At 35.7% G+C, this 25,558-nt stretch overlaps 1 protein-coding gene across 8 annotated transcripts in view; it reads left to right on the plus strand.

The window, feature by feature from the left end:
• The window catches only part of CCDC171 (coiled-coil domain containing 171), a 301,409-nt gene that overhangs the window by 154,377 nt on the left and 121,474 nt on the right, over positions 1 to 25,558 (plus strand). For all 8 annotated transcript variants that reach the window (XM_042964352.1, XM_042964351.1, XM_042964356.1 and 5 more), the window contains 3 exons: positions 2,775 to 3,001; positions 3,718 to 3,900; positions 10,528 to 10,713. In XM_042964352.1, the coding sequence (XP_042820286.1) occupies positions 2,775 to 3,001; positions 3,718 to 3,900; positions 10,528 to 10,713 (596 nt within the window). The remainder of the gene's footprint in view (positions 1 to 2,774; positions 3,002 to 3,717; positions 3,901 to 10,527; positions 10,714 to 25,558) is intronic.

Genomic DNA, 25,558 nt, shown 5'->3' on the forward strand with positions numbered 1-25,558 from the left:
CGTTATGATCTCACGTTTTGTGAGTTTGAGCCCCACTTCGAGCTCTGTGCTGGCAGTGAGGAGTCTGCTTGGAATTCTCTCTCTCACCCTCTGTTTCTGCCCCTCCCTTGCTCATGTGCTCAGTCTCTCTCTCTCTCTCAAAATAAATAAATAAATAAACTTAAAAAAAAGCACAATTCTTTATGAATTTGTTTTAATTTTTTTTAGCGTTTATTCATTTTTGAGACACAGGGAGATAGGGTGTGAGTGGGGGAGGGGCAGAGAGAGGGAGACCCAGAATCCGAAGCAGGCTCCAGGCTCTGAGCTGTCAGCGCAGAGCCCCACGCGGGGCCTGAACCCACGGGATCATGACCTGAGAGGCAGTCAGATGCTCAACCGACCGAGTCACCCTGGCACCCCATTTATGAATTTGTTTTAAAGATTTTAAGTGTAGATATTGCCTTTGCTATTGTAAAAAGTCCAATAGAGTCTTCTTCTTTCTCAAAAGACACATGCTATAAAAGAGAGGGGAAGTGATTAATAAATGTATTTTACATAAAGAAGAATTTGTTAAATGTAACAAACATTTAAACAGTTTAGACAAGTTTAGACATGAGAAATTTTAGTGACCTTATTTTTGTCTCTTATTTCTGTATCATTATACAAATAACTACAACTATGTCACTAGAGGATTTTTTTGTTTCTTCATTTATTTAGTGTTGAATTAATTGTACTGTATACTGTATAATGTGAAGTATGTTATAAAAACACACTTCTTACTCATCAAAGTATAAATTATTTAGTGAGTGTTCTTTCTGTAATTCCTTGAGAGAAGTGAGGAACTAGAGTGTATGCCTCTTTCCCACTTCTTAAAAATTCAGAAGAATGCCTTGGAGAATTATATTGTCACTTAAGTTTACCTCTCAGAGTGGTTAGTATCTACACAAACACATTTCTATGATATAGTAAAAAACCGCTATTCATTAAAATTTAATTGTAGTTAGTTTTTGCTTTTAAAGGCTCTTTGTGAAAATTTTATTACTTTGATATACCTGAAAATTTCCTAAAATGATGAACTTTTATCTTGTTTCTTTAAAAAGAATAACTTTTGGCATATCATTAAAGTTAATATTAATTAATTTTTCTTGGTATTATTGAATGCATTCTTGCATTCTGCATTGTCGCAACTGCTATGAAAGTAAAAAATATAATTAATCCAACAAACATACAAAATATCCATATATTCTAGACTGGCACAGTGCAAATACAGAGTTTACTGAGATAACAAAGGACAGACTGAAGTACCTGCAAAGCCAGTTGAGAAACAGGGAATACATATATTAGGCACTGGAATGATGTTTTATATTGAATGTTATAGGTAAAATAAATTTTATTCATTCAACAGCGACCTATTAAATAATAGTTTAGCAATTCTTTTAAATATGTGTGCTGTATTATATGTTAATTGTTATATGAAGCTACTGAATTCTTTTTTATTCATGACTTATTTAAACAATTGATTGATAACAAAGGAACTGTGTATTTTAATGACACCTCATATGCCTCTGTTAGTGGGATTCTCAGGATGTTTATGAGAGGTATACAGAATTAAACTTGTATCACCTTATGTTCTTAGAAGTCCGTGCATCGATAACTGATAAAAATAAATTCTACAAGGAGGATATTATACTTTTATCCAATTTACAATTTTTATTTTATGTGTAACTTCTAGGCAACGTGGTTTCCAAAATCTGACTGCTGTATAATTTAAAAGTTTATCTTTCCTTTTGTCTACTAAGGAATAAAGGAATAAAACAAGCCTCACATTTTTGAACACAGGGCCTCTGTGATATTGTTCTGTCTGACTTAGAAAACCACTGATTGATTACCTTCTCAGCCAATGTTGCTATTCATTGTTGAACCATATGTACTCTTAGAATTATAAAGCATTTTTTTTCTATTGGATAAAACTGGCCAGATATACTTTTTGTGTATATTTAAATTAATTCCAACAGCAGAGACTCTGGAAATGTAGAAAGGCATACTACTGAATTTAAATAATCTCTCCATGCTTGTCATTTTACATGGATAGTATCATAAAACAAGTAACGACAGATTAAGACCTGCCTAGCAGAGGGAAAACTAAATTACATGACTTTTATTAAGGCATAAATAAACCTATTAACCATTATCTGGAATACCAATTAGTAGACAGTGCACTGACAATTTTATTTATCAACATTAAACACAATTATTAATTACAGACCTGATGAATCTAGCAGTAAGCAGGCCATGTTGGATATGCTGGGACCTTAAGTCCATTATGTGAGAGGGATGATTACCGAAATCCTGTGGGGAAATAAGTAATTGTCGTTGTAAAATTTTAATTGCCTTGGAATAAGGCAAATTATATTTTCTTGTCCGAGCATATAAATAGTTTGACATTAAGGTAACAAGCGTCAGTAGTTGTAAATAGAAAATGAATTTATGTTAGGTTTTAAAACAAAGAAAAGAGTGATGATGAATTTTTAGTGTCATAGTGGTTTAGTGTAAATGATATAATGTAAATGAATGCAGATTTTCTTTAGCTGTATTGTTTAATAGGTAATCTATTTTCTGCATTCCTTTTTTCATAGTGAAAATTAATGTGGGAGGGGACTTTTTGAATGAATTACTACAGGTGAATGGGGATTGTATAATTGAGAAAATATTTTAATTGTGTGGTGATTGGCAGAGTTGTAAAATGAGCAAGAGACAGTTCACATTTTCATCGTGTCTTTTTTTTTTTTCCGAAGATCCAAATTCCAGAATTTGTGGACATTTACTCGTAGGTGCAGCCAAGAATTCTTTTGCAAAACTCATGGATAAAATTAGTCTGGCAATGGAGAGCATACCTTTGCATAGTAGCAAGAGTATTACATATGTAGAAAAAGATTCTCTGGTTCAGAGGCTGGCTCGTGGACTTCATAAAGTAAATACCCTGGCCCTGAAGTATGGTCTACATGGTCATGTGCCCATTTTGGTATGTATGCAACTTCATTACATAGTGACTTTAGTACTTGTAAATTTAATTCTGAATCACACTTATTTGTAGTTTAAATTAGTTGTGCATGAATGTATCTAGATTTCCTTTGGATGTCATGTAATCTTTTTTTTTTAATGTTTATTTGAGAGAGAGAGACAGAGAGAGAGAGAGCATGCATGAGCAGCAGGAAGGGCAGAGGGAGAGGAGAGAGAGAATCTGTGCTGTCAGTACAGAGCCTAACACGGGGCTTGATCCCATAAACCATGAGATCATGACCTGAGCCGAGATCAAGAGTCAGATGCTTAGCCGACTGAGCCATCAAGGCGCCCCAGACTTCGTGTAGTCTTTTAATGTAATACTAATAGCACTTAAATGTCAAAGTGTCTTAAATATCAAAATATAAAAGTTCTGGCCTGAGTTGTGGATTTACTGTTTTCTGTAAGTGGACTGCAACAGAATTCTATGAGACATAAACAGATGTCAGTTCCATTTTCTAGCCCTCTAGATTATTTATTTTCTTTCGTTGTTCATTTCATATAAACCAAATTATTGGTCACATAAAAAATAAAGCTTTCACCTCTAAGTTTCTGTTACAGCTAGTATTGTTTTCTGTATAATCTAAGATACATTTAAGTTGGTAAAAGGGCCATTGCCCCTGATTTATTAGTCAACCTGTAGTTACTGCTTGTAAAATTGCTCTTGATTAACAACAGAAAAGCACAGCATCATTACAGAAGCAGATATTTGGATTTACACAAAGACTGCACGCGGCAGAAGTGGAGCGCCGTTCACTGCGTTTGGAGGTCACAGAATTCAAACGAAACGTGAATGAAATGAAAAAGGAGCTCGACAAAGCCCAGGGTCTCCAAATGCAATTAAATGAATTTAAGCAGTCGGTAAGTATGTGTGATTTAAAATACCGTGGCTCTAGCGTGCTCTTCGCTGATACGTATGCACACACATATGATCTGTAGATCTACAGATTTCTTTTAGCTTTTTGTTGTTTGTTTTCTCAGATAATTCAGAAGACTTCCCTTCTAAAATTTCCAACAGTACTGCATTCTATACAGTCAAAGTTGCTGGGAGACTAGATCTTAAATATTCTCGCCACAAAAAGAAGTGATAATCATGTCATATGATAGAGTTGTTAGCTAGTGCAATATTGGTCATCATACTGTAACATATAAGTGTATCAAGTTACACAGGTTGCACACCTTACACAGTCTTATATCTCAATTATACCTCAAAAAACAGGAGTTAATACCTGATGCTTAAGGGAATACTGATTCTGTGTCAGCAGAACTCACAGCCTGTTAAAATGTATATGGTGGCTGAAAGTGTAGAAAAGAGTAAGTTATAGTTAGGAGAGATTAACTGCTTTAGCAAACAAACCCCCAAATGTGTACTAAAAGATAATAAAATGCTTCTCCCAATTGAAGAGTCTGGTGTTTGGAATAGGAGGTGGGATGTTCTCTCTTTTTCTTTTTATATTAAATATTTTGAGTACATTGGATTATTTCTTTTGAAATCAAATTGCTTTTCCAAAGAAATGTTCAATCTAACTTCCATCAAACTCATACATTATTTAAGAAAGCAGAAGATAGCTGAGCAAAGGGAGGCTAGGTACCAAATAACATTAAATCAAGATCAAAATGTGTAAATATATGAAGCACAGTAACATGGAGATACGCACATACTCTGCTGCCCAGGTTCGTTAGTCACACTGCTGTTTTTAATGTGGATATAGGAATATAGAGTTAAGACGTTACCCTGTAACTTCAAAATTGTATTCAACTGATGACAACTAATATAAATATGAATACAAAATTTGTTTCCCAAATCTAGCAGCAAGCTACTTTTAGTACCCTCTTCTTTGGGGAATCTTTGCAAGTTCAACTTCAGTTTAAATGGCTAATTTGGAGGGGCACCTGGATGGTTCAGTCGGTTAAGTGTCCGACTTCGGCTCAGGTCATGATCTCACAGTTCGTGAGTTCGAGCCCCGTGTCAGGCTCTGTGCTGACAGCTCAGAGCCTGAAGCCTGCTTCCGATTCTGTGTCTCCCCCTTCCCTGCTCCCACTTTGTCTTTCTGTCTCTCAAAAATGAATAAACGTTAAAAAAATTTTTAAAAAAGGCTAATTTGGAATGTGCAGTTTTAACATTTGTGGAAACAGAGGGGCAGATAGCAGTTTAGTTACTAATCCTATGATAATGTAAATTGCTAATGTTAATTATTATTTCAAATAGCTGTGCTTTCAAAGGGCAAAAAGTTCCTATAAATTAGGTCAAGTAATCGTGAATAACCCTTCTGATTGAAGATAAGTAATACTTCTCTTATGAGTGAATGTCTAAAGACACTGATTTTTGGGGTGCCTGGGTGGCTCAGTCGGTTAAGCGTCTGACTTCGGCTCAGGTCATGATCTTGCAGTTTGTGAGTTCGAGCCTCACTTCCGGCTCTGTGCTGACAGCTCAGAGCCTGGAGCCTGTTTCAGATTCTGTGTCTCCCTCTCTCTCTGCCCCTCCCCCCCCCCCCCCCCCCCCGCTTGTGCTCTGTCTCTGTCTCTCAAAAATGAATAAATGTAAAAAAAAAAAATTAAAAAAAATAAAGACACCCATTTTTCCCTCACTTTCTTAGTTTTTTGTTCAGAGAAGGTAAAATTTTAGAGCTGGCTTAACATTTTTTTTATTATAAAAGTAATACACGATAGCTATAAATAAAAATACAAAAAAGTTTAAAGAAGAAAGTTCAAATCACCGTAATTGCACTGCCCATAACCAATTACTACTGAATTGTGGATGAGTTTTGTTCCCCACATATTTTGGTGTGTTTTTTGTGTGATGATGCAAGCTTTTATGACAGTTGTAGTTTAGAATGATTTTGCATGTACAATTTGCAAAAAACATATATACAAATATTAATATTCACTTACAATATTATAAGCATTTCCTGTGTCACTTATCAATTTTATTTTAGATGAAATGAATAGATCATAACATAATTATAATCTAATTTATAATTATAATTATAATTTATAATGTATAATTATAAATGATTAGATTTTAGATTTTCCTAATTCTATCATATTGATGTATCAAAATTTGACTATTCTCTTATTTTTATTTACTTTTAATGTTTATTTGTTTTTGAGAGAGAGAGAGAGAGAGAGAGAGAGACAGAGACAGAGCATGAGCGGGGGAGGGGCAGAAAGAGAGGGAGACACAGAATCTGAAGCAGGCTCCAGGCCCTGAGCTGTCAGCACAGAGCCTGATGCGGGGCTCGAACTCATGAACTGCGAGATCATGACCTGCGCTGAAGTCAGATGCTTAACCGACTGAGCCACCCAGGCGCCCCTTGAGTATTCTCTTATTAATAGATGCTTCATTTTTTCCAATTTTTTACCATTATACTTAAGCATAAAGAGCTATTTATTTATTTTGAGAGAGAGAACAAGCAGGGGATGGACAGAGAGAGAGAGAGAAAGAGAAAGAATCTCAAGCAGGCTCCACGCTGTTGATGCAGAGCCTGATGTGGGGCTCCATCTCATGAATCCTGAGATTATGACCTGAGCCGAGATCAAGAGTTGGGCACTTAACCAGCTGAGCCACCCAGGTATCCCAACAGCTGTTTATACTTTTAATAGCCAGTTCCTTTGGAGGGTGTATCTGCCTCCTTTTGATTTGCTTTTAATTGTTTGTACTAGCTAAATCTGGGATGTAGAGGTGGTCTGCCAAAATGGAAAGAAACAGCTATTGATACGATTTGAGATTTAGAATAAGTCACCTTTTTTTTAGATTTAGATAATAGTGACTTTCCTGAAAATTGGAAGATTATATATGTTGCTTTCTGGAATATACGTGAGGAATTGTAGGTATTGTATACAATATGATTTTCTAGTCCTTAGCTAAGTAGTAGTAAAACAAGCTACCATCTTATCTTTGATTAGTTTGGAAGTAGTCAGACTCAATTTCTAGAATCCAGCAGAAGGTTAGAGTTTGAAAAAAAGTTGCTGGAAGGTGACAGAATCCTCTTATAAGAACTTTGGTTGAATAAGTGGCTTGCAGCAAAAGCTAACATGCTCCAGGAAATGTTTAGTGTGAATTACTTTCACTAAAGTGTAGAAATAAAAATAGCATTAATTGAAGTAATAATTGAATGAATGAGAGATGTACCTTTATATTTGTTGATTTTTTAAAACATTTATTCATTTTTGAGAGACAGACAGAGACAGAGCATGAGCAGGGGAGGGGCAGAGAGAGAGGGGCACACAGAATCCAAAGCAGATTCCAGGCTCTGAGCTGTCAGCACAGAGCCCGACACTGGGCTTGAACTCATGGAACCATGAGATCATGACCTGAGCTGAAGTCGGACGCTTAACTGACCGAGCCTCCCAGATGCCCCGAGTACCTTTATATTTGGACATACAGTTGTAAGGTGTAACATTATAAAGTGATGATTTCTAACATTTAATGACACTATTGACCATGTATAAGGCACTGACCCTAAGCGCTTCAAGGAGTTGATTCACTTAGTCCTCTTATATCAGTAACAGTTCCAAATTATTATCTTTGTTTTACAAACAAGGGATATGGGACACAGAGCAGCTAAGTAACTTGCCCAAAGTCACATAGTTAGTAAGTGGAAATGACAGCATTTGAACCTAAGTCGTCTGGCTGCAAAACTCACACTTTTGACTACTTCACTCCAGTGGTTAATGTTTATATCTAGCTGTGTGAGTAAAAGGCTTGTTTCATTAAAAACAGAATAGATGGGAAAATGCTGCTATTTTCCTCTAAAAAATGACGAGTATGATTGCAATCATCATCTTTCATTGATTTCAGGCCAAATATTTTCAGGAGGAGAATAAAATAGCTTCCTTAGAGTTGGTCTGAAATTGTAACATAAAGGAAAATGTCCTGCCTGCTGAAGCTATTCAGTTCTCTGCTTCTGAGCACCATGTTCACTGACCAATCTACTGACCTCTGTTCTTCAACAGCAAACTCCCATGATTTTTTTTCTTTATAAGTTCCTCACAACTGCTTTTATACACCGTCTCTTATTCTCCATTGCTATACTTGTTTCGTTCTGTTTGGTTTCTGAAGACAGAACAGAACTGAGCCAGTCTCTGAGAGGGATAAATGGACAAGAGAGAGAGGCTAAAATTAGCTAAGTTTTAAGGTGAAGGAGAAATTTTGGAGGGGTGGAAAGAAGTCCTGTGAAATCATGTGGATCTTTATTTATAGGGGCCAAGCAACAGATGGTCACCACGAGGAGTGGTACTTTAGAACAACATAACAAATAAAAGGTAGAAGAAATACAAAAATATCTGTTCATAAGACCCAGGAGAATGCTGTGGCATCAGTGACGAGAGGGATGTTAAGACGTTGAGATGAACAGGAGTGCCCAGAAGAGGCTGTTAGAGTTGATGTTCTGGAAGTGGAGGGTTTAGTTGTAATGGCGCAATGCGGAGAGTGAGGCAGCAGTGAGGAGGGAGCCAAAGATAGATGTTCGTCCAAATCTAAACCCTATAAAAGTATCAGTGATACATTAGATACGCCTTTACTGGATGGATCTCAGGAAATGATGCAACGTTCTTGTGTGCTTGTGATCGTTCCTATTATCTTGTGTCAACTTAAGTCATTTGGCATCTATTTTTATGCTATAAGGTTGCTGTTGTTTATGCTATACTTTAGAATTTAATCAGTGTTGAGGAATGCATTATATATACCTTTGAAAAGGCAAATAATAGTAAAAGACAGTTGCTTCTGGAAAGTAGCACGCAAGGTACCTGGTGCCAAAGTAAAACTGAGTTAAGACTATATTATGATATAGGAAGATCCATGTAATAAACTCATCCTCAAACTTGGTTCTAGCAAAAATTTTTTTCTCTGCATGAGATGCATGCTTGGCCCATGAGGAAACTATAACTAAGCACATTTGTCTCATGTGTCAGAAAACTCAGACATAAAGTCCACATTCAACTACAATAATTTATATATTCCAGATGCCAAGAATCAATAGAATTTTTTTTCTGCTCTTCCTCTTCCCCCACCCTAAATTAAAAAAATTTTTTTTTAAATCAATTTGCTTTCTACTTGTGGTTAATTATATTCACCTCAAAACCTGTTCAACAATGGGACAGTTATCAGTCTTAAATATCTATATATCTATATCTATCTATATCTATCTACAGATCTATATCTATATAGGTGTATAGATAGATAGATAGATAGATAGATAGATAGATAGATAGATAGATAGATACTGATATATACAGCATGGTTAGGTGGCTTGCATGGTTCCTTTTAGTTTTCCATATATATTTCACAGGTTACCTACCTTTTGTGAAACATTTCCTGTTCTTTGTACTTCAAGATCAAGATGTCTCTTGTTGTTTGACGTGTTAAGTTTCATTTGCTTAATTGTTTTGAACAGGAGATAATACATGTGTGTCCTGCCCTGGGTTCCCCACCCCTTAAGGGATGGCCCCTGGCTAGAACTGTCTAGATAGATGTAGTGCTCTGTTCTATAAAGCAGTCATGATATTGTAAAAAAGGTGTTATATACTCTGGTGCACAGTTTTATTTGTAGATGTTTATGTCTGAATATTCTTTCATTCAACAAATATTTACTGAGTGCCTACTGAGTGCCAGGCGCTCTTCTGTGTGTTACGTGAGCATGCCGAATGGGGTCCCTACCCAGCAGAGCTCATGTCCTTAAATAAGTGGTTGATGGCAGGGTGTGGACAGGCAATAAAAATAGTGAATATATGTAGTGGATTTAGATAATGGTAATGACTATAAAGAAGACAAAGGAATATAGTAAGGAAGTGTGAGTAGTCACAGGAGTTGGGGAGGTCTGGTCTGGTAAGGATTCTTGAAGAAGGGGATTTTTGACCAGGGAGATCTGAAAGTAACATACACTAACACAGACTTTTGGGTAATCACTTCAAAGCGTCGGAACTTGTGGGGTGCCTGGGTGCCTTATTCGTTTGACTGTCTAACTTCAGCTTAGGTCATGATTCTTGTGGTTCGTGAGTTTGAGCCTTGCGTCGAGTCCTGTGCTGAGAGCCTGGAGCCTGCTTAGGATTCTGTGTCTCCCTCTCTCTCTGTCCCTCCCCAACTTGCATTCTGTCTCCCTCTCTCTTGAAAATAAATAAACATCAAAATAATAAGCATAGGAACTTGTTAAAGGCCTTAATTCTTACGATCATGTTCTTTATAAAAAGTGCTTGTGTATGAAATGTAAACTGAGCATTATGGATTTATTTGAACTTGAAATAAGTTTTTTAAGATTTTATTTGACTAAAAATGACAACACTTGGGGGTATAGCTGCTCTGCTTTTAAAACAAGAGTGATGTGTTTTTTTTTATCTCGACTTATGAAATTAAGAAAAACGAATTGTACTTTTGTCATGTATCGGACATTTTTGAAATGTGTGTGTTATACTCTATGTTAGCAAATATAGTTCTGAAAAGTGATGCAACAGTGCAGTTAGCTTACGAATGATTTTGTAACCTTTTCCCAGAAATTGATCACCCACGAGAAGTTTGAAAGTGCATGTGAAGAACTGAACAACGCGTTACTTCGGGAACAACAGGCACAGATGCTATTGAATGAACAGGCTCAGCAACTACAGGAGTTGAATTACAGACTTGAATTGCATTCCAGTGAGGAAGCTGACAAGAACCAAACTCTAGGAGAAGCTGTTAAGGTAGGAAGACATTGGTTGATTTCCTCTAGGTGTGGATCTCTGAGGGAATCATCTCTATCTCCTGAAGAGGGAGAAATTTTATCCTGTAAAAGTTTGTAAGGATGGAATGAACTTGGTTCTGAAACCTCAGTTCTAAGCATGCGTTCACGTGTATTGAAAATGTAAAAGCAGTTGAAAACTACTTGCTAGGTGAAAACAAAGTAGGGATTTTTTTTCCAGGAGTAATTTTCTAATTTTTTTTTTCACTTATCTTCCTTTGTTTCTTCTCTTCACTTCTTTTCCTTTACTTGCTTTATACCCCCTGGCCATTGAGACTCTATGTATCTTCTGGATTTTGAAAAGTTTTGCATCTGGCTCTGTCTGATTCTTATCTAAGTGCATGTCTGGGGAGAAGGAAGGTTTGTTTAGGAAGAGTTGGTCTCCCTGTCATATATTTGTGGCAAAGATACCTAGAAGGGAAAAGAGAAGTTACAATAAAATAGTTGTCATTAAGAAAATTTCATTAGTGGATTTAGGACTATGGTATCTTTAGGAGATGTTGGCTGCGAAGTGTAATAGAATTCTTGTTTCTGATTACATTTGTGGAGTTTTCACTAGTGAAGTTATACACACCAGAATGAAATAACTAATTTCAGGAAAACAAAAATTATATAATATAGCTTCTATATTGGGTATCCTATCTAATGCAGTAAGCAACTCAGAGTTGATATATAATTTATGATGCAAATAGTATATATTTATTCTAATAGCTTAATACTATACTACTAATAAGATAGTCAAAATTTAGTGAGAGCTTCCTATTTGCCAGGCACTATGCAAAATATTTTATAAGCTATTATCTCATATAATCCTCATACTAACTCTATGGGCTAACTCCCATTTTGTAAATGAGAAAACCAAGATACAGAGAGGTTACGCACATAACCACTGGTCAGTGCTAGACCTCGGGAGTCAGATTTCACATCTGCCTTCCTAACTGTTTCATTACATTTACTGTGGATTGACAGCACACGTATGCCAGACCCTGTGCTGCTATCTCTACGTGAATTATTTTGTTTCATTCTTAAATTACCCCATGAAATAGGCACTATGATTATTCCCAGTTTTGAAGTTATTATTTAAATGCCAGTTGGTTAACATACAGTGTAATATTAGTTTCAGGTGTACAATATAGTGATTCAACACTTCCATACATCACCAGGTGCTCATCACATTAAGTGTGCTCCTTAATCCCTGCCTACTTCACCCATCCCTTCACCCACCTTCCCTCTGGTAACCATCAGTGTGTTCTCCATAGTTAAGAGTCTGTTTCTTGGTTTGCCCCTCTCTCTCTCTTTTGTTCCCTTATCTCGTTTGTTTTGTTTCTTAAATTCCACATGTACGTGAAATCACATGGTATTTGTCTTTCTTGGACTGACTTATTTTGCTTATCATAATACTCTCTAGCTCCATCCATGTCATTGCAAATGGCAAGATTACATTCTTTTTGATGGCTGAGTAATATTCCAGCGGGTATATATATATATATATATATATATATATATATATATGTGTGTGTGTATCTATCTATCTATCTATCTATCTCTATATATATCTCACCTCTTCTTTATCCATTCATCACTTTGTGGACATTTGGAATCTCTCCATCATTTGGCTGTTGTTGGTAATGCTGCTATAAACATAGGGGTGCATGTACCCCTTTGAGTCTGTATTTTTGTATCTTTTGGGTAAATGCCTAGTAGTGTAATTGATGGATCCTAGGGTAGGTAGTTCTATTTTTGTTTTTGAGGAACCTCCATACTGATCTTCAGAATGGTCACACCAGTTTGCATTCCCACCAATAGTGTAAGAGGGTTTCTCTCTCTGAATCCTCTGCCAACACCTGTTGTTTCTCTTTTTGTTTCTTCTTTTTTAAATGTTTACTTATTTTTGAGAAAGAGAGAGTGAGCAGGGGAGGGGCAGAGAGAGAGGGAGACAGAGAATCCCAAGTGGGCCCTGCACTGTAAGTGCAGAGCCTGACGTGAGTCTCCACTGCATGACCGTGAGATCATGACCTGAGCCGAAATCAAGACACTTAAGGGACTGAACCACGTAGGTGCCTTTGTTTTTTGTGTTGTTAGTTTAGTCTCATTGTTTTTTTGATGAAACAGAGTGTTCAGTTGACTTGCTTGGGGTCTTCTGAGCTGGGATTTAGTGTTCTAGAAAAAATCAGAAAATATTGAAATTGAGCAGAAGAAAATACAGATGACCTCAAGGAAAAATCGTCCCAGGATACTATTAATATTTTGGAGTATATTTTTCCTGATACATATATTAAGTCAAACCATTTCACGTTACTGTTTTTATAAGTCAAAAGCAGAAAAATGCCAGCAATTTTATATGGTTCAACCTAATATATATAGTTTTTCTTACCTAAATGAAAACATACTTATATGCTGTTTTATAACATACTACTTTATATATTAATAATAGTTGTATGCATTCTTACTAGTTGATATGACTCTGTTATATCAATGTTTTTTCCCTTTTGTAAACACAATTAATAAATATTCATTGTGTAAAAATAAGAAAATATCGATGAAGAAAAATAAAAATTAAGATTCGCAAATCATATCATCAGATATATCTACTGTCAAAATTTTGTTGTATATTATTTCAGATCTTACATTTTGTGAATATGGAAATATAACCAAATCTAGGTTAATAAAATGCAATCATACTATTATATGTAAATTCTAATTTAGTTTCTGAAAACATCATGTCAAGAATTTCTTTCCATGCTAAGGTATATAGCAGTATCAACATCTTTAATGGCTGATAGAATTCTTTGAATATGCAGAATATTTTAACCTAGTTTCTTAATACAGTTTCTCTCCCTCTCTTCTTCCCTCCCTCTCTCTTCCTTCCTTCCTTCCTTCCTTGCCTCTTTCTTTCTTTCTTTCTTTCTTTCTTTCTTTCTTTCTTTCTTTCCTTCTTTCCTTATTTACCTCTATTATAAGTAATTCTAAGATGAGCAATCCTGTGGATAAATATTTATACACATATCTGTAATTATTTCCTTATTATAAAATCCTAGATGAGGAATTACTAGGTGAAAAGCCACATGAAATTTAAAGTATAAATGTTATAAATTGGCCTACAGCAAATTTTTACCAGTTCACTTCTCTCGTAAAATATATGGTGATTTCACTTTTTTTTAAGTTTAGGTATTTATTTTGAGAGAGAGAGAGGGAGCAGGGGAGGGGCACAGAGAGGGGGAAAGAATCCCAAACAGGGTCTGCTATCAGTGTGGAGCCCAATATGGGGCTTGATCTCACGAACCGTGAGATCACGACTTGAGTGGAGATCAAGAGTCTGACACTTAACTGACTGAGCCACCCAGATATCCTGTGATTTCACTTTTTACCCAGCCAGGCTATTACTATTGAAGAACTTTTTGTCATTTGATCAATATGGCATTTTTACTCTAATTTCTATTTCCTTGATTACTAGTCAAGTTGAACATTTTTAGAAATATGTTAGTCAACATTTTAATGCCTCATGTCCCGTTAATAGATAATGAAATTAACTAGGCTTTGACAAAGTGTATAACAGTGTCCTATGGAGTCTTTTCTTTCTGTAATAACTCGTGGTTTGTATTTAGGTGTAGTATCTTCCAGCAGAGAAAAAGCTGTTCATATTCATTTCTTTAAAATGCCAGTAGCTTAAATATTGTTGTCAGGAGTGGAGAATTGTCTAATTACTATCTCTTAATTAAAACTAGCAGGTGGTAATGTGAAAATGCTCTCTTGTGGGAGATGGCATAGTTCAGCAGAAAAAGCACTGGCCTTGGAACAAGTATTTCTGAATTCAAATCCCAGTTCTGTCACTTGGGCAAATAACTTAACCTTTCTCAGCCTCAGGTTCATCTTCTGCAAAATGAGGAATAATGATACTTAAGTTACAGAATTTTTATGGGAATTAATTAAGATATTAGTTGAACAGCAAGTATAAGCTTGATAAATATTCTTTTGTATTTTTCAGTAGTACGTAAGTAGTTTTTTACGTGTCCCTTTAAAAAAATAAAATGTATTGCTTCTTTATAAAAACAGAATAAGATCATGAATAGAAAATATGGAAAACACAAAAGAGAAAACAAGTTACTTATAACTTATTATCTGAAAACAACCAGTTAACACATTGGGGTTTTGTTTTTCATCATTTTCTATATATAATAGTTTTCATAAATCATACTTTGGATGTGATGCTCAGAAAAGCCTTCCTTTATGAGACAACTATATTTAGAGCAAGATACCTATTGTATTACAGTAGTGCATTAAAGAGAAAAGGAATCTCCAAGGACAAAACTATAACAACACCAACAAACCCCAATGAGTGGAATCAGAGTTAGCACTGTGAACAGATGCTGGGCTTACGCTGTAGGCAAATGCCAAAGTCAATGCTGGAAGTTGGAGACAAAGCTCTGGGCTTCACCAGTAGATCAGGCCTTGAACTTGTGGTTCCCACACTGAGGAATTGCCTAATAACCTGAATGGGATAATATCAGGTCAGTAATGTCTGGGAAAAAGCTAATGTAAAATTTTCTCTGGAAAAAAGCTTGTCTAATTTAGTTCCTTTAGGAGCCCGCTCCACACCCCCACCCTGCACTCCACCCCCTTCGCCCAAACTAAAGTCGATGAAGACATGGGCACATAAATAAATATTTTAATCTTTTAAAAAAAATTTTTTTTAACGTTTATTCATAGAGAGAGACAGAGACAGAGAGACAGAGCACAAGTGGGAGAGGGGCGGAAAGAGAGACAGAGACAGAATCCGAAGCAGGCTCCAGGCTCTGAGCTGTCAGCACAGAGCCCGATGTGGGGCTCAAACTCACGAACCATGAGATCATGACCTGAGCTGAAATGGGATGCTTAGCTCATTAAGCCACCAAGGTGCCCCAATATGTTAATCTTCTATTCAGCCACATTGCTAAACTCTCTTGTCAATTTGAATAATACTCTGTCTGTACTTTGTAGGGTTTTCTACATAGACCGTTACATTATTTGTTCTATAGTGATGGTTTTTTCTTTTCCAAACCTTAATCTTTTAATTTTTTCCCTCTCCTTACTGCACTGGCTAGGATACAGTGTTGAGTAGAAGTGGAGGCAGCAAGCATCCTTACCATGCTCCCAATTTTGAAGAAGATCTTTCTTACTTTTCTCCATTAAGGAGAAAGTTTGCTATAGGTTTTAGTTGATAAATCCATATCGGGTTAAAGGGGTTTTCTTCCTAGATTATGCATAAATAAAAAATAATGAATGGATTTTGGATATTATCAAATACATTTTTAAGTATCTATTGAGATAGTTATATGATTTTTCTCTCATTCTGTTAGCATGTTGAACTATATCAGAGATTGGCAAACTGTGGCCCACAGCCTGGGTTTGTATGGCCTGTGACCTAAGAATAACTTCGCAAATTAAAGGAACTCACTGAACTATGAGCAAGATGAAAAAAATATGAATAAGCATCTAGAAACACAGTAATGAAACTGTAGAATAACAAAGACAAAGAGGAAATCTTAAAACCTGTGGGCTTAGGAAAGACATTCTTTCTGTGGCTGATCTTGGATTAATGGAACTAGTTTAATAGTTATAAAATTCTCTAAGAACTCAAGTCAGTGAACGCAACATGCTTTGAAGGCAGGAATGATTTAGTTTTAGCATACCTCTCTATCATTGGGAATTATAGACAAATGGACATGGAAAGTGTAGTATGGAAGAAAGTGGAACAAGTTAAAGATTTGTTACTATCTTTTCTCTATGTCCCCACTCTGTTCTTTAGATATTTTATGTTGTTGACCTGGTCTATAACATCTTTAGTGCTACTGAAACACTAAAGCAGTTTTGTTAGGAAACCTTTCTTTTTCTAAAAAAAAATTTAATGTTCATTTATTTCAGAGAGAGAGAGACAGAGAGAGAGAGGAAAGAAAGAGTGCACGCACAAGCGGGGGGGGGGCAGAGAGAGAGGGAGAGAGAGAATCCTAAGCAGGCTCTGTGATGACAGTTCACAGCCTGATGTGGGGCTCAAACTCACGAACTGTGAGATCATGACCTAAGCCAAAATCAAGAGTAGGATGCATAACCGATTGAGCCACCTAGACACCCCAGGAAACATTTCTTTATATGGTATAGTTTGTTAGATAATGAAAGCTACATAGCCAATGTATCTTATTTTTTTCTTGACTTCATGTAAGTTTAGATTTAAATTTAGTAACATTGATTCTAACCATTTTATCTTGGATCCTGCCTTACATAGTTTTATTTTTAATGACATACATGAAAGAATGATTAAACTAAAATTTTATTTATTTATTTATTTATTTATTTATTTATTTATTTATTTAAGAGAGAGAGAGAGAGAGAGAGAGAGAGAGAGAGAGCACACAGGCAGGAGAGGGGCAGAGAGAGAGAGGGCGAGAGAGGATCTTAAGATCCCACAACCCTGGGATCATGACCTAAGCCAAAATCAAAAGTTAGATGCTCAACTGACTGAGCCACCCAGGCGCCCCATAAAATAAACAGTTACTATAATGAGGGACTCAACTTGTAGGTCAAATACTTGCAGGAGCTCATACAGAAATTTGTATCTTTACACTGGGTTGCTGCTGTAACCAACATCTAAAGTATGAGGCACTGGTTTAGAACAGATTAAGGGTATAATTCTCTTATTCTACATGGCCTCAAGGTAACCACCATTAAGTTCACTGCCTGCATGCATGCTTGGATATATGGGAATAAGGAAACCAGTAGTGAGGGTACTTCCAAGAAAAAATCTTGGAGTATTTATTGGTACCTGGCACTGACTGAAAGCAAACAGATTAAAAACCTGCCAACTTTTTGAGGCAGTTGTATTACCTAAGAAACCACAAGTCCAGACTAAAGTAGGCTTGTACTCTGAGCCTTAAACAATAAACCTTAAATGATCTATCATTTTCTTTTTTCTTTTCTTTTCTTTTCTTTTCTTTTCTTTTCTTTTCTTTTCTTTTCTTTTCTTTCCATTCTCCTCCCTCCCTTCCTTCCTTCCTTCCTTCCTTCCTTCCTTCCTTCCTTCCTTTCTTCTTTCTTTCTTTCTTTCTTTCTTTCTTTCTTTCTTTCTTTCTTTCTTTCTTTCTCTTTCTCTCTTCCTTCCTTCCATCCTTTCTTGCCTCCTTCCTTCCTTCCTTTCTTTCAGCTTTATGCCTAGTGTGGAGCCCAACCCAGGGCTTGAACTCATGACCCTGAGATCAAGACCTGGTCTGAGATCAAGAGTCAGACACTTAACCAACTGAGCCGCCCAGGTGCTCTGATCTATCATTTTAATCAACTCCAAAGAAACCTATAGAATTCATAGAATTCCATACTGTAAATATCATTGTTTATTTAATTATTCATCTGCTGATGGGCATCAGGTCTGTGGCATTTAAAAAATATATTATAGATTATAATAAGGGGAAACTGAATCGTTTTCCTGAAATGACATTGCTTATATGAAAAGAGATTTTTAAATTTCACTCTCTGTCTAGTAAATTTGACATTAAGAATGGCTGAATCATTAGGGGCACCTGGGTGGCTCAGTCGGGTAAGTGTGCACCTTCAGCTCAGATTATGATCTGACGGTTCATAGGTTCGAGCCTTGCATTGGGCTCTGTGCTGACAGCTCAGAGCCTGGAACCTGCTTCAGATTCTGTGTCTTCCTCTCTGCCTCTCCCCTGCTCACACTCTGTCTCTCTCTCTCTCTCTCTCTCTCTCTCTCTCTCTTTCTCAAAGATAAATAAACCTTAAAAAAATTTAAAAAAAAAGAATGAATCATTAGGATTAGAATAAAGGTATAGTTATAGTTGTTCCTCATTTTGTTTTGAGAAAAGTTAGGTATCTATTAAATTCTGATGACTTTCACTTATATCTGAAACATACTAGATGTGCTTATTATTTATAGAAAATTTAAAAATATTTATATATTTATAATATTATTTAATAAAGTTAATAATCTTTCTGTAAAGTTAAAAAATTACCTCCTGATTTATGTTTCTTAAAAAATAAGTTCTGGGGGCACCTGGGTGGCTCAGTCAGTTAAGTGTTTGGCTCTTGATTTTGGCTCAGGTCATGATCTTGTGGTTTATGGGATCGAGCCCCAATTCGGGCTCTGTACCGACAGTGCAGAGCTTGCTTGGGATTCTCTCTCTTCCTTTCCTTCTGCCCCTCCCCAGCTCGAGTATGTGCATGCACACATTCTGTCTCTCTCAAAATAAATAAACTTAAAAAACAATTCTGCTCATCTAATTAATACACATATTTGAGCTATTACTGTGTGGAAAGTACGGGACTTACCTTTGTGGAGAATGTAGTGAATTTAGTTAATAAAGAATACCTTTATCTTTTTTAAAAAAAATTTTATTGTTTGTGTGTGTGTGTGTGTGTGTGTGAGAGAGAGAGAGAGAGAGAGAGAGAGAGCGACCATGAGCGGGGGAGGGACAGAGAGAGAGGGACACACAGACTCCGAAGCAGGCTCCAGACTCGGAGCTGTCAGCACAGAGCCCGACAAGGGGCTCAAACTCACCAACCATGAGATCATGACCTGAGACAAAGTCGGATGCTCAACCGACTGAACCACCCAGGTGCCCCAAGAATACCTTTATCCTAATGCTTGGTGAGATTTTTGATATCACAATGGATGAGAGCATCTGAAACTATTATAAAATCTTAAATTCTCTGGATTGTCGCAATTTTGTAATTCTGTCCATGAAATATTCTAGACATTGGTTGAGAGAGAAAGGCTTAGGAAAAAAATAAGGATTTATTCACAGCAAGTTTCCCAAATAGTTCCTTTGTGTAACTTGGATCCAGCTCTTATTCATGTGCCCTTTTCCCTCAACTTTTATGTCACCTACCGACTTCTGCTGTGTTCTTTTATCCCACCACGTGGTAGCAGCCTCACAGGGTCTCAAAGACTTAATGCCTCTTCCAGCTCTCTGGATCATTCTTTACCTTCTTGCCACTGCTTTGGTTTTTTTTTTGCTTAGGTATCAGTTTTAATAGAAAATTAACTGTACTTTATTATTTTCCATTCTCAAACTTAATTACACTTAGATTATGGATGGGAAAGAAGAAGCAAGAGGAAAGAAGAGTACGTTTTTTAAAGTTCAAGTGAAATAATTTGCAAAGATATTTTGGAATTGTAGTAATCGTGGCAAAGGGTCACATTTTATAAATATTTACCTTCTTTTCATTAAAAAATTCTGCCTTTTATATTATTAATAAAATTATTTGACATACTCTGGGGGTATAGAATGTGGATATTGCAGTGAAGTCATTTATTTACATAATTTTTAATAAATGCTATATTTTCTCTAGTAAACTTTTAAACAGAAGAGCCCCCAAATTCATTTACTTTAAAAAATTTAAACATTTTTCAGTTGATAAATCCTGATTATAATAATAATTAACATCTATCACATAACCTATTTTCATAAAGTAGGATTATTAACGCCATTACTTAATTTAAAAGTCTTATCATTTTTTACTTTAATCCCATATATTTTTTTATCTTCCTAATGACTTATCCCATTGAGACCTATAGGGTAGTCAATTATATTTCAAGGTCAGAGAAGACAGAATTAAGAAAATAACAGCTCTCAGGACATTTTTTAAAAATATTAATTTAGCAGAGAAGATTCAAGCTAGAATCTAGAAGATTCATAAAAAGTTGTTATTCCTGTTTTTGTTAGTCTGAACAACATAAATATATAAAATAAAATAAAATAAAATAAAATAAAATAAAATAAAATTCCTTTACTGTTTAGACATATGACATAATTTACATTGTTCAAAGTGTATATTCTCATATATAATTTTAAAATATCTTCTCCATGTTTAAATTTGTCATCAAGAAGTGACAATTTGAGATTAGAGTTACTATGCTTCTTAATTGAGTACTAACCTTTGGTTAGGTCATATTTTAAATATTATTGAAAAATATTTTGAATCCTACAATTCAAGTTTGTATAATTTTTTTTAAATGTTTATTTATTTATTTTTGAGAGAGGGAGAGCACAAGCAGGGGAAGGGTAGAGAGAGAGAGAGAGAGAGAGAGAGAGAGAGAGATTGAGAGACCCAGAATCTGAAGCAGGCTCCAGGCTCTGAGCTGTCAGCACAAAGCCCGATGCGGGGCTGAAACCCACGAACTGTGAGATTGTGACCTGAGCCGAAGTCAGATGCTTAACCAACTGATTGAGCCACCCAGGATCCCCTGTATAAATTTTTTTACAAATGTTACATAATTTGTTTTTCTGATTAAACATGATTAAGGAAAAACTTTAAAAACACAGAACCCCCCCAAATGTGTATGAAAACCTATTATCACACATATATAACAATTATTAATATTTTGGCAGATAAGACTGGAAGCATGCTATATGTAGTTTTGCATCCTGTTTTTTAGGCAGATTGGCATTATTTTTGTATTTACATTCACACCATTCTGGCAACGATTAGAATGTGGACTGTAGGTATGCAAAAGTGGAAACAGAGACACCAGTTAGAGGCTAACAGTGTAATCTAGAGCAGAGATAATGGTGACCTGGAAGAGGGTGGGAGGAGTAAAGCATGATGAGATTCTGGATATGTTTGCATTTTGATGGTAAAATGTGGAGACTTTCCAGTGGAGTAGATGTGACATATGAAAGAGATGCATCAACACCTGGGTAAATGGAATTGACAATAAATGTCAATGTTAAAATTATTTACGAACTTTATTGTCATAAGCCATATAGTATTCCATCTTAGGAATGTGCTAAAATGTATTTAACTCTTTTCTTGTTGTTGGATATTCAGACTGTGTCTATTTTTTTCACTATTAAAATGAAGATGAGGACCTTATAATTAAGTCTTTGACTACATAGTCAATTATATTCTTAGGATCGAATTCAAAAAGCAAGATTTATTGGGTCAAAGATACAGATACTTTATTTTTTTTAAGTGTTTATTTTTGAGAAAGAGAGAGAGAGAGAGAGACAGACTGTGAATGAGGGAGGGGCAGAGAGGGGGAGACACAGAATCCAAAGCAGGCCCCAGGCTCTGTGCTGTTAGCACAGAGCCCAACGCAGAGCTTGGGCTCATGAACTGTGAGATCATGACCTGAGCCAATGACCTGAGCCATGACCTGGGCTTAACCAACTGAGCCACCCAGGCGCCTCATAAAAATACAGACACTTTAGGTTGGGGTGTGTGTGTGTGTGTGTGTGTGTGTGTGTGTGTGTTTAAGGCTATGAATATAATTTTTTAGATCCAAATATATAAGAGCACCTGTTTGACCCCATTCTCATCAGCATTGGGTATCATTAGGTATTACTATTAAAACACCAATAACAACAAATCGAAGCCAAGAACATTTGCCAGTGTGACAGATAAGGAAAGGTGTATTCTTTTGTTTTGCACTGAGCATAAGAGGAACACTGAATTTCCCCCCATATAGGTGTTTTTTGTTCAAATAATTTTATGTAAATTTAATTTGCTTGTAGTGTAGTTTTAGAGAAGCAGAACAAACATTTCTGAGTATATACTTTAGTTAGACACATTGGTAAGACACTCCATAATATTTAATTTAACAGTTATGATATTTTAAGAGATAAGTATTATTGCTTACATGGGGCAAATGAAGAAACAAAAATACCAGAAAAAAACTTGACAATATACATAATGAAGCTGCTTTATATAAAAGCAAAATGTCTTTGTTAATATTACTTAACAGGCTTTTCTTAAAGATGCTTAATAGCTTTAAAGAGTGTTCTTGTTGAAAAATTTTAATATTAATTTATCACAGTAGGGAATTTTCATATTTTTATATTTAAAAAAATAAAATGTTTCACACCTTTTTAAAGGAAAAGTGGTAAGTACCATATATTTTTTTGGTGTGTCACAAGAATATTTTCATGACAGAATAAAAAATTATTTGCCTTTTGACAAAGTCATTCATAGGTCAGTTTTAGAAGATATTATTGCTTCTAGACTTGAAGATATGAATATTCCTATTGCCTATCATATATTGCCTGCTTAAAGAAAATTCAATAGCAATGAATCTGATTTTCTCCTATCAAGCCACTTAATCATATTCTGAATTAGTCAGAATATTCTTTTTTGAATTTCAAAAAAAGGAATTGTACTATTTCCATTTAATTAAAATTTCCATTTTATTAAAATTTCCATTTGATTAAAAAATGACATTGACTTTTTGGTTTTTAATCATCTTCATATGTATATATACAGATACACATTCATATATGCACACCTGGTTATATCTATATACAAACACATACTATTCAATTATATACCCTATATAAATAAATTGCATATATTTCAATTATATGTTTATATACAATATATAGTACATTTATATATAACATAATTATATATTTCTACTTATATATTAATTTTATATGCAAATATACACACTGTACATATATATCTGAATGTATGAATGTATATTGAAATGTGCACTGTTAGAAACCTATCTTATGACATGTTTTGGGCGTGGTCTTTGTCATTTGCATATCCATCTTCTATTGGCTTCTTGCCCTTCAGTGACTTATGACAGTTAGTGGTATGCTGCCCCCAGGTGGTAGCAAGTGCTTTGATTTACATGGTCTGGATTGAAAAAGTCTGTGCTTTCGCTAAGATCTAGATTAAAATTGTGAATTTCACAGGATTTTCTTTTTTTGGTAATGAATAAAAATCTTTATTAAAATAGCTGAACATGGCAAAGTTCATGCAGGAAACTGGCTGATTTTTCTACTGTAAACTCTTAGAAATAAATATTTGTGTAGAATTTGGTATCTCTCTTATTAATCCTTTGCTGTTGCCTTATCTCTAGACTCATCATTGTACTTTGATTAGAATGGTCCCTTATAATTTGCTTGGACAGCCTTTAGGGGTCAAATCATTGCCTGAATTCCAACATGGTTCAGGGTATTATTATGAGATAGTCACTATCAACGTGGCTTGAGACTTCAGGCCAGTCGGCTGTTAAAATATTTCCTTTCCTCTTGGTTCTCAGACTTGGATGGCAGTAATCCATTTATGTTTAGGGAAGTAATAATAATTAAGGAGACAGAAGGAGTTTACTTTTCTCCTGCTTTGTCTAACTCTCCCATCTCCCCTCTTGTGGTACGCAAGCAGAACATGAAGAGAATCACCCCAGCTTTTCTTCTTCCACCATCTATGGCTAAATCTCACATAACAGTACTTTTCCAGTTCATACTATTAGAACTAGAACCTATCGAGTTGCTTCTGTTTACAGAATTCAGATTGCTACAGACTCCTGCCTTAAAAATATGAAGCACATAATTGATTCCTGAAAACACAGACAAGGAGTACGTGAGACCAGGCAACGAGTAGATCAGTCATCCTAGCTTAGTTCAGAGAACGTTCCTTCGATGATGTAGGCAGAGTGGGAATATGGCTATCACGCCTGTGGAATCTCACGAGGACCCTGAATCATGCCAACAGTATAACCACTGTGGACCAGAAACTGTATATATACTTTCTGTAATCCTCACAATTACCTGGGAAGATACATATGATAATACGTAAATATAGATACACAATGAATTAGGGATCAGAGTTATTAATACATCTGCCCGGAGTCACATGTTTGTAGGTTTTGGAGTCAGAATTTAAACTCAGAATTTCTGCAACTTCATAACTCATCCTATTTCCAATACAGCATTTTCGTTCAGAGTTGGGGCATTTTATTTTCTCTGATGGATTTTTTTTTTTTAAAGAAAATTGGTTAAAATATCTAGAACTGGAAGCTGGAGTAATTCTAGAAGTGTCTTTATCTGAAGCTTTTTAGCTTTCAAAAGCTTGTCTTTAAATACGTGTTTGTAATCCAGATTACTTCAAGTGCAGGTCAGTATTGGTGGCAAGAGAGTACCAAAATGAAGTATATGTAAGCCACGGGAGGACTGACATTCTTACCTGGGGGAATAATACTCGATAGATGCTTCAAAATTCAACCTCATTTTCTCCTGTTTTTTTTTTTTGTTTTTTGTTTTTTCTTTTTTTCTTTTTTTCTTATCTTTCTTTTTCTGGAACACCTATTAGTATTAGTCTGTCAGAAGGTGAATATCCTGGCTTGATCCTTTATGGTTCTTACATTTTTGCCCTTTTCCCTTAAATTTTTTGTTTTTTAATTTTTAGAGAGTGTACATGTGTGAGTGGGGGAGGGGCAGAGAGAGAGAGGGAGAGAGAGAATCCCAAGCAGGATCCACATTCAGCGTGGAGCCTGAACCGGGGCTCGATCCCACAAACCGTGAGATCATGACCTGAGCCAAAATCAAGAGTCTTAACCGACTGAGCCACCCAGGCACCCCTACATTTTCTCTTACATGTTGTTTTTGTTTTAGGTTCTGGTAAAGTCTGTAAATTTCATTTTTCTGTTTAAATATTTTATACTGGTCCTCATTTAAAAAAATGTTTGTTTATTTTGGGAAAGAGAGAGAGTGGAGCAGGGGGGGAGAGAGAGAGAGGGAGGGAGAGAGAAAATCTCAAGCAGGCTCCACACTCAGCATGAAGCCCCAGGTGGGGCTCCATCCCATGAACCGAGAGAGCATGACCTAAGCTGAAATCGAGAGTTGGACACTTAACTAACTGAGCCACCCAGGTGCCTCTGGTCCTCAGTTTTGATTTCTAAGAATTGCTTTTAATTCTCTAGTTCTCTTTTCATAACATCCCTTTTAAAAACAGTTTTTATATCTTGAGTCGTAGTTTTTTATTGTGTTTAATGGACAATTATTTAAATTCTCTTTCTTCTGAAGTCTTTATGAATTTTT

Source organism: Panthera tigris, chromosome D4 (genome assembly GCF_018350195.1).
Source record: "Panthera tigris isolate Pti1 chromosome D4, P.tigris_Pti1_mat1.1, whole genome shotgun sequence".
Taxonomy (NCBI): Eukaryota; Metazoa; Chordata; class Mammalia; order Carnivora; family Felidae; genus Panthera; species Panthera tigris.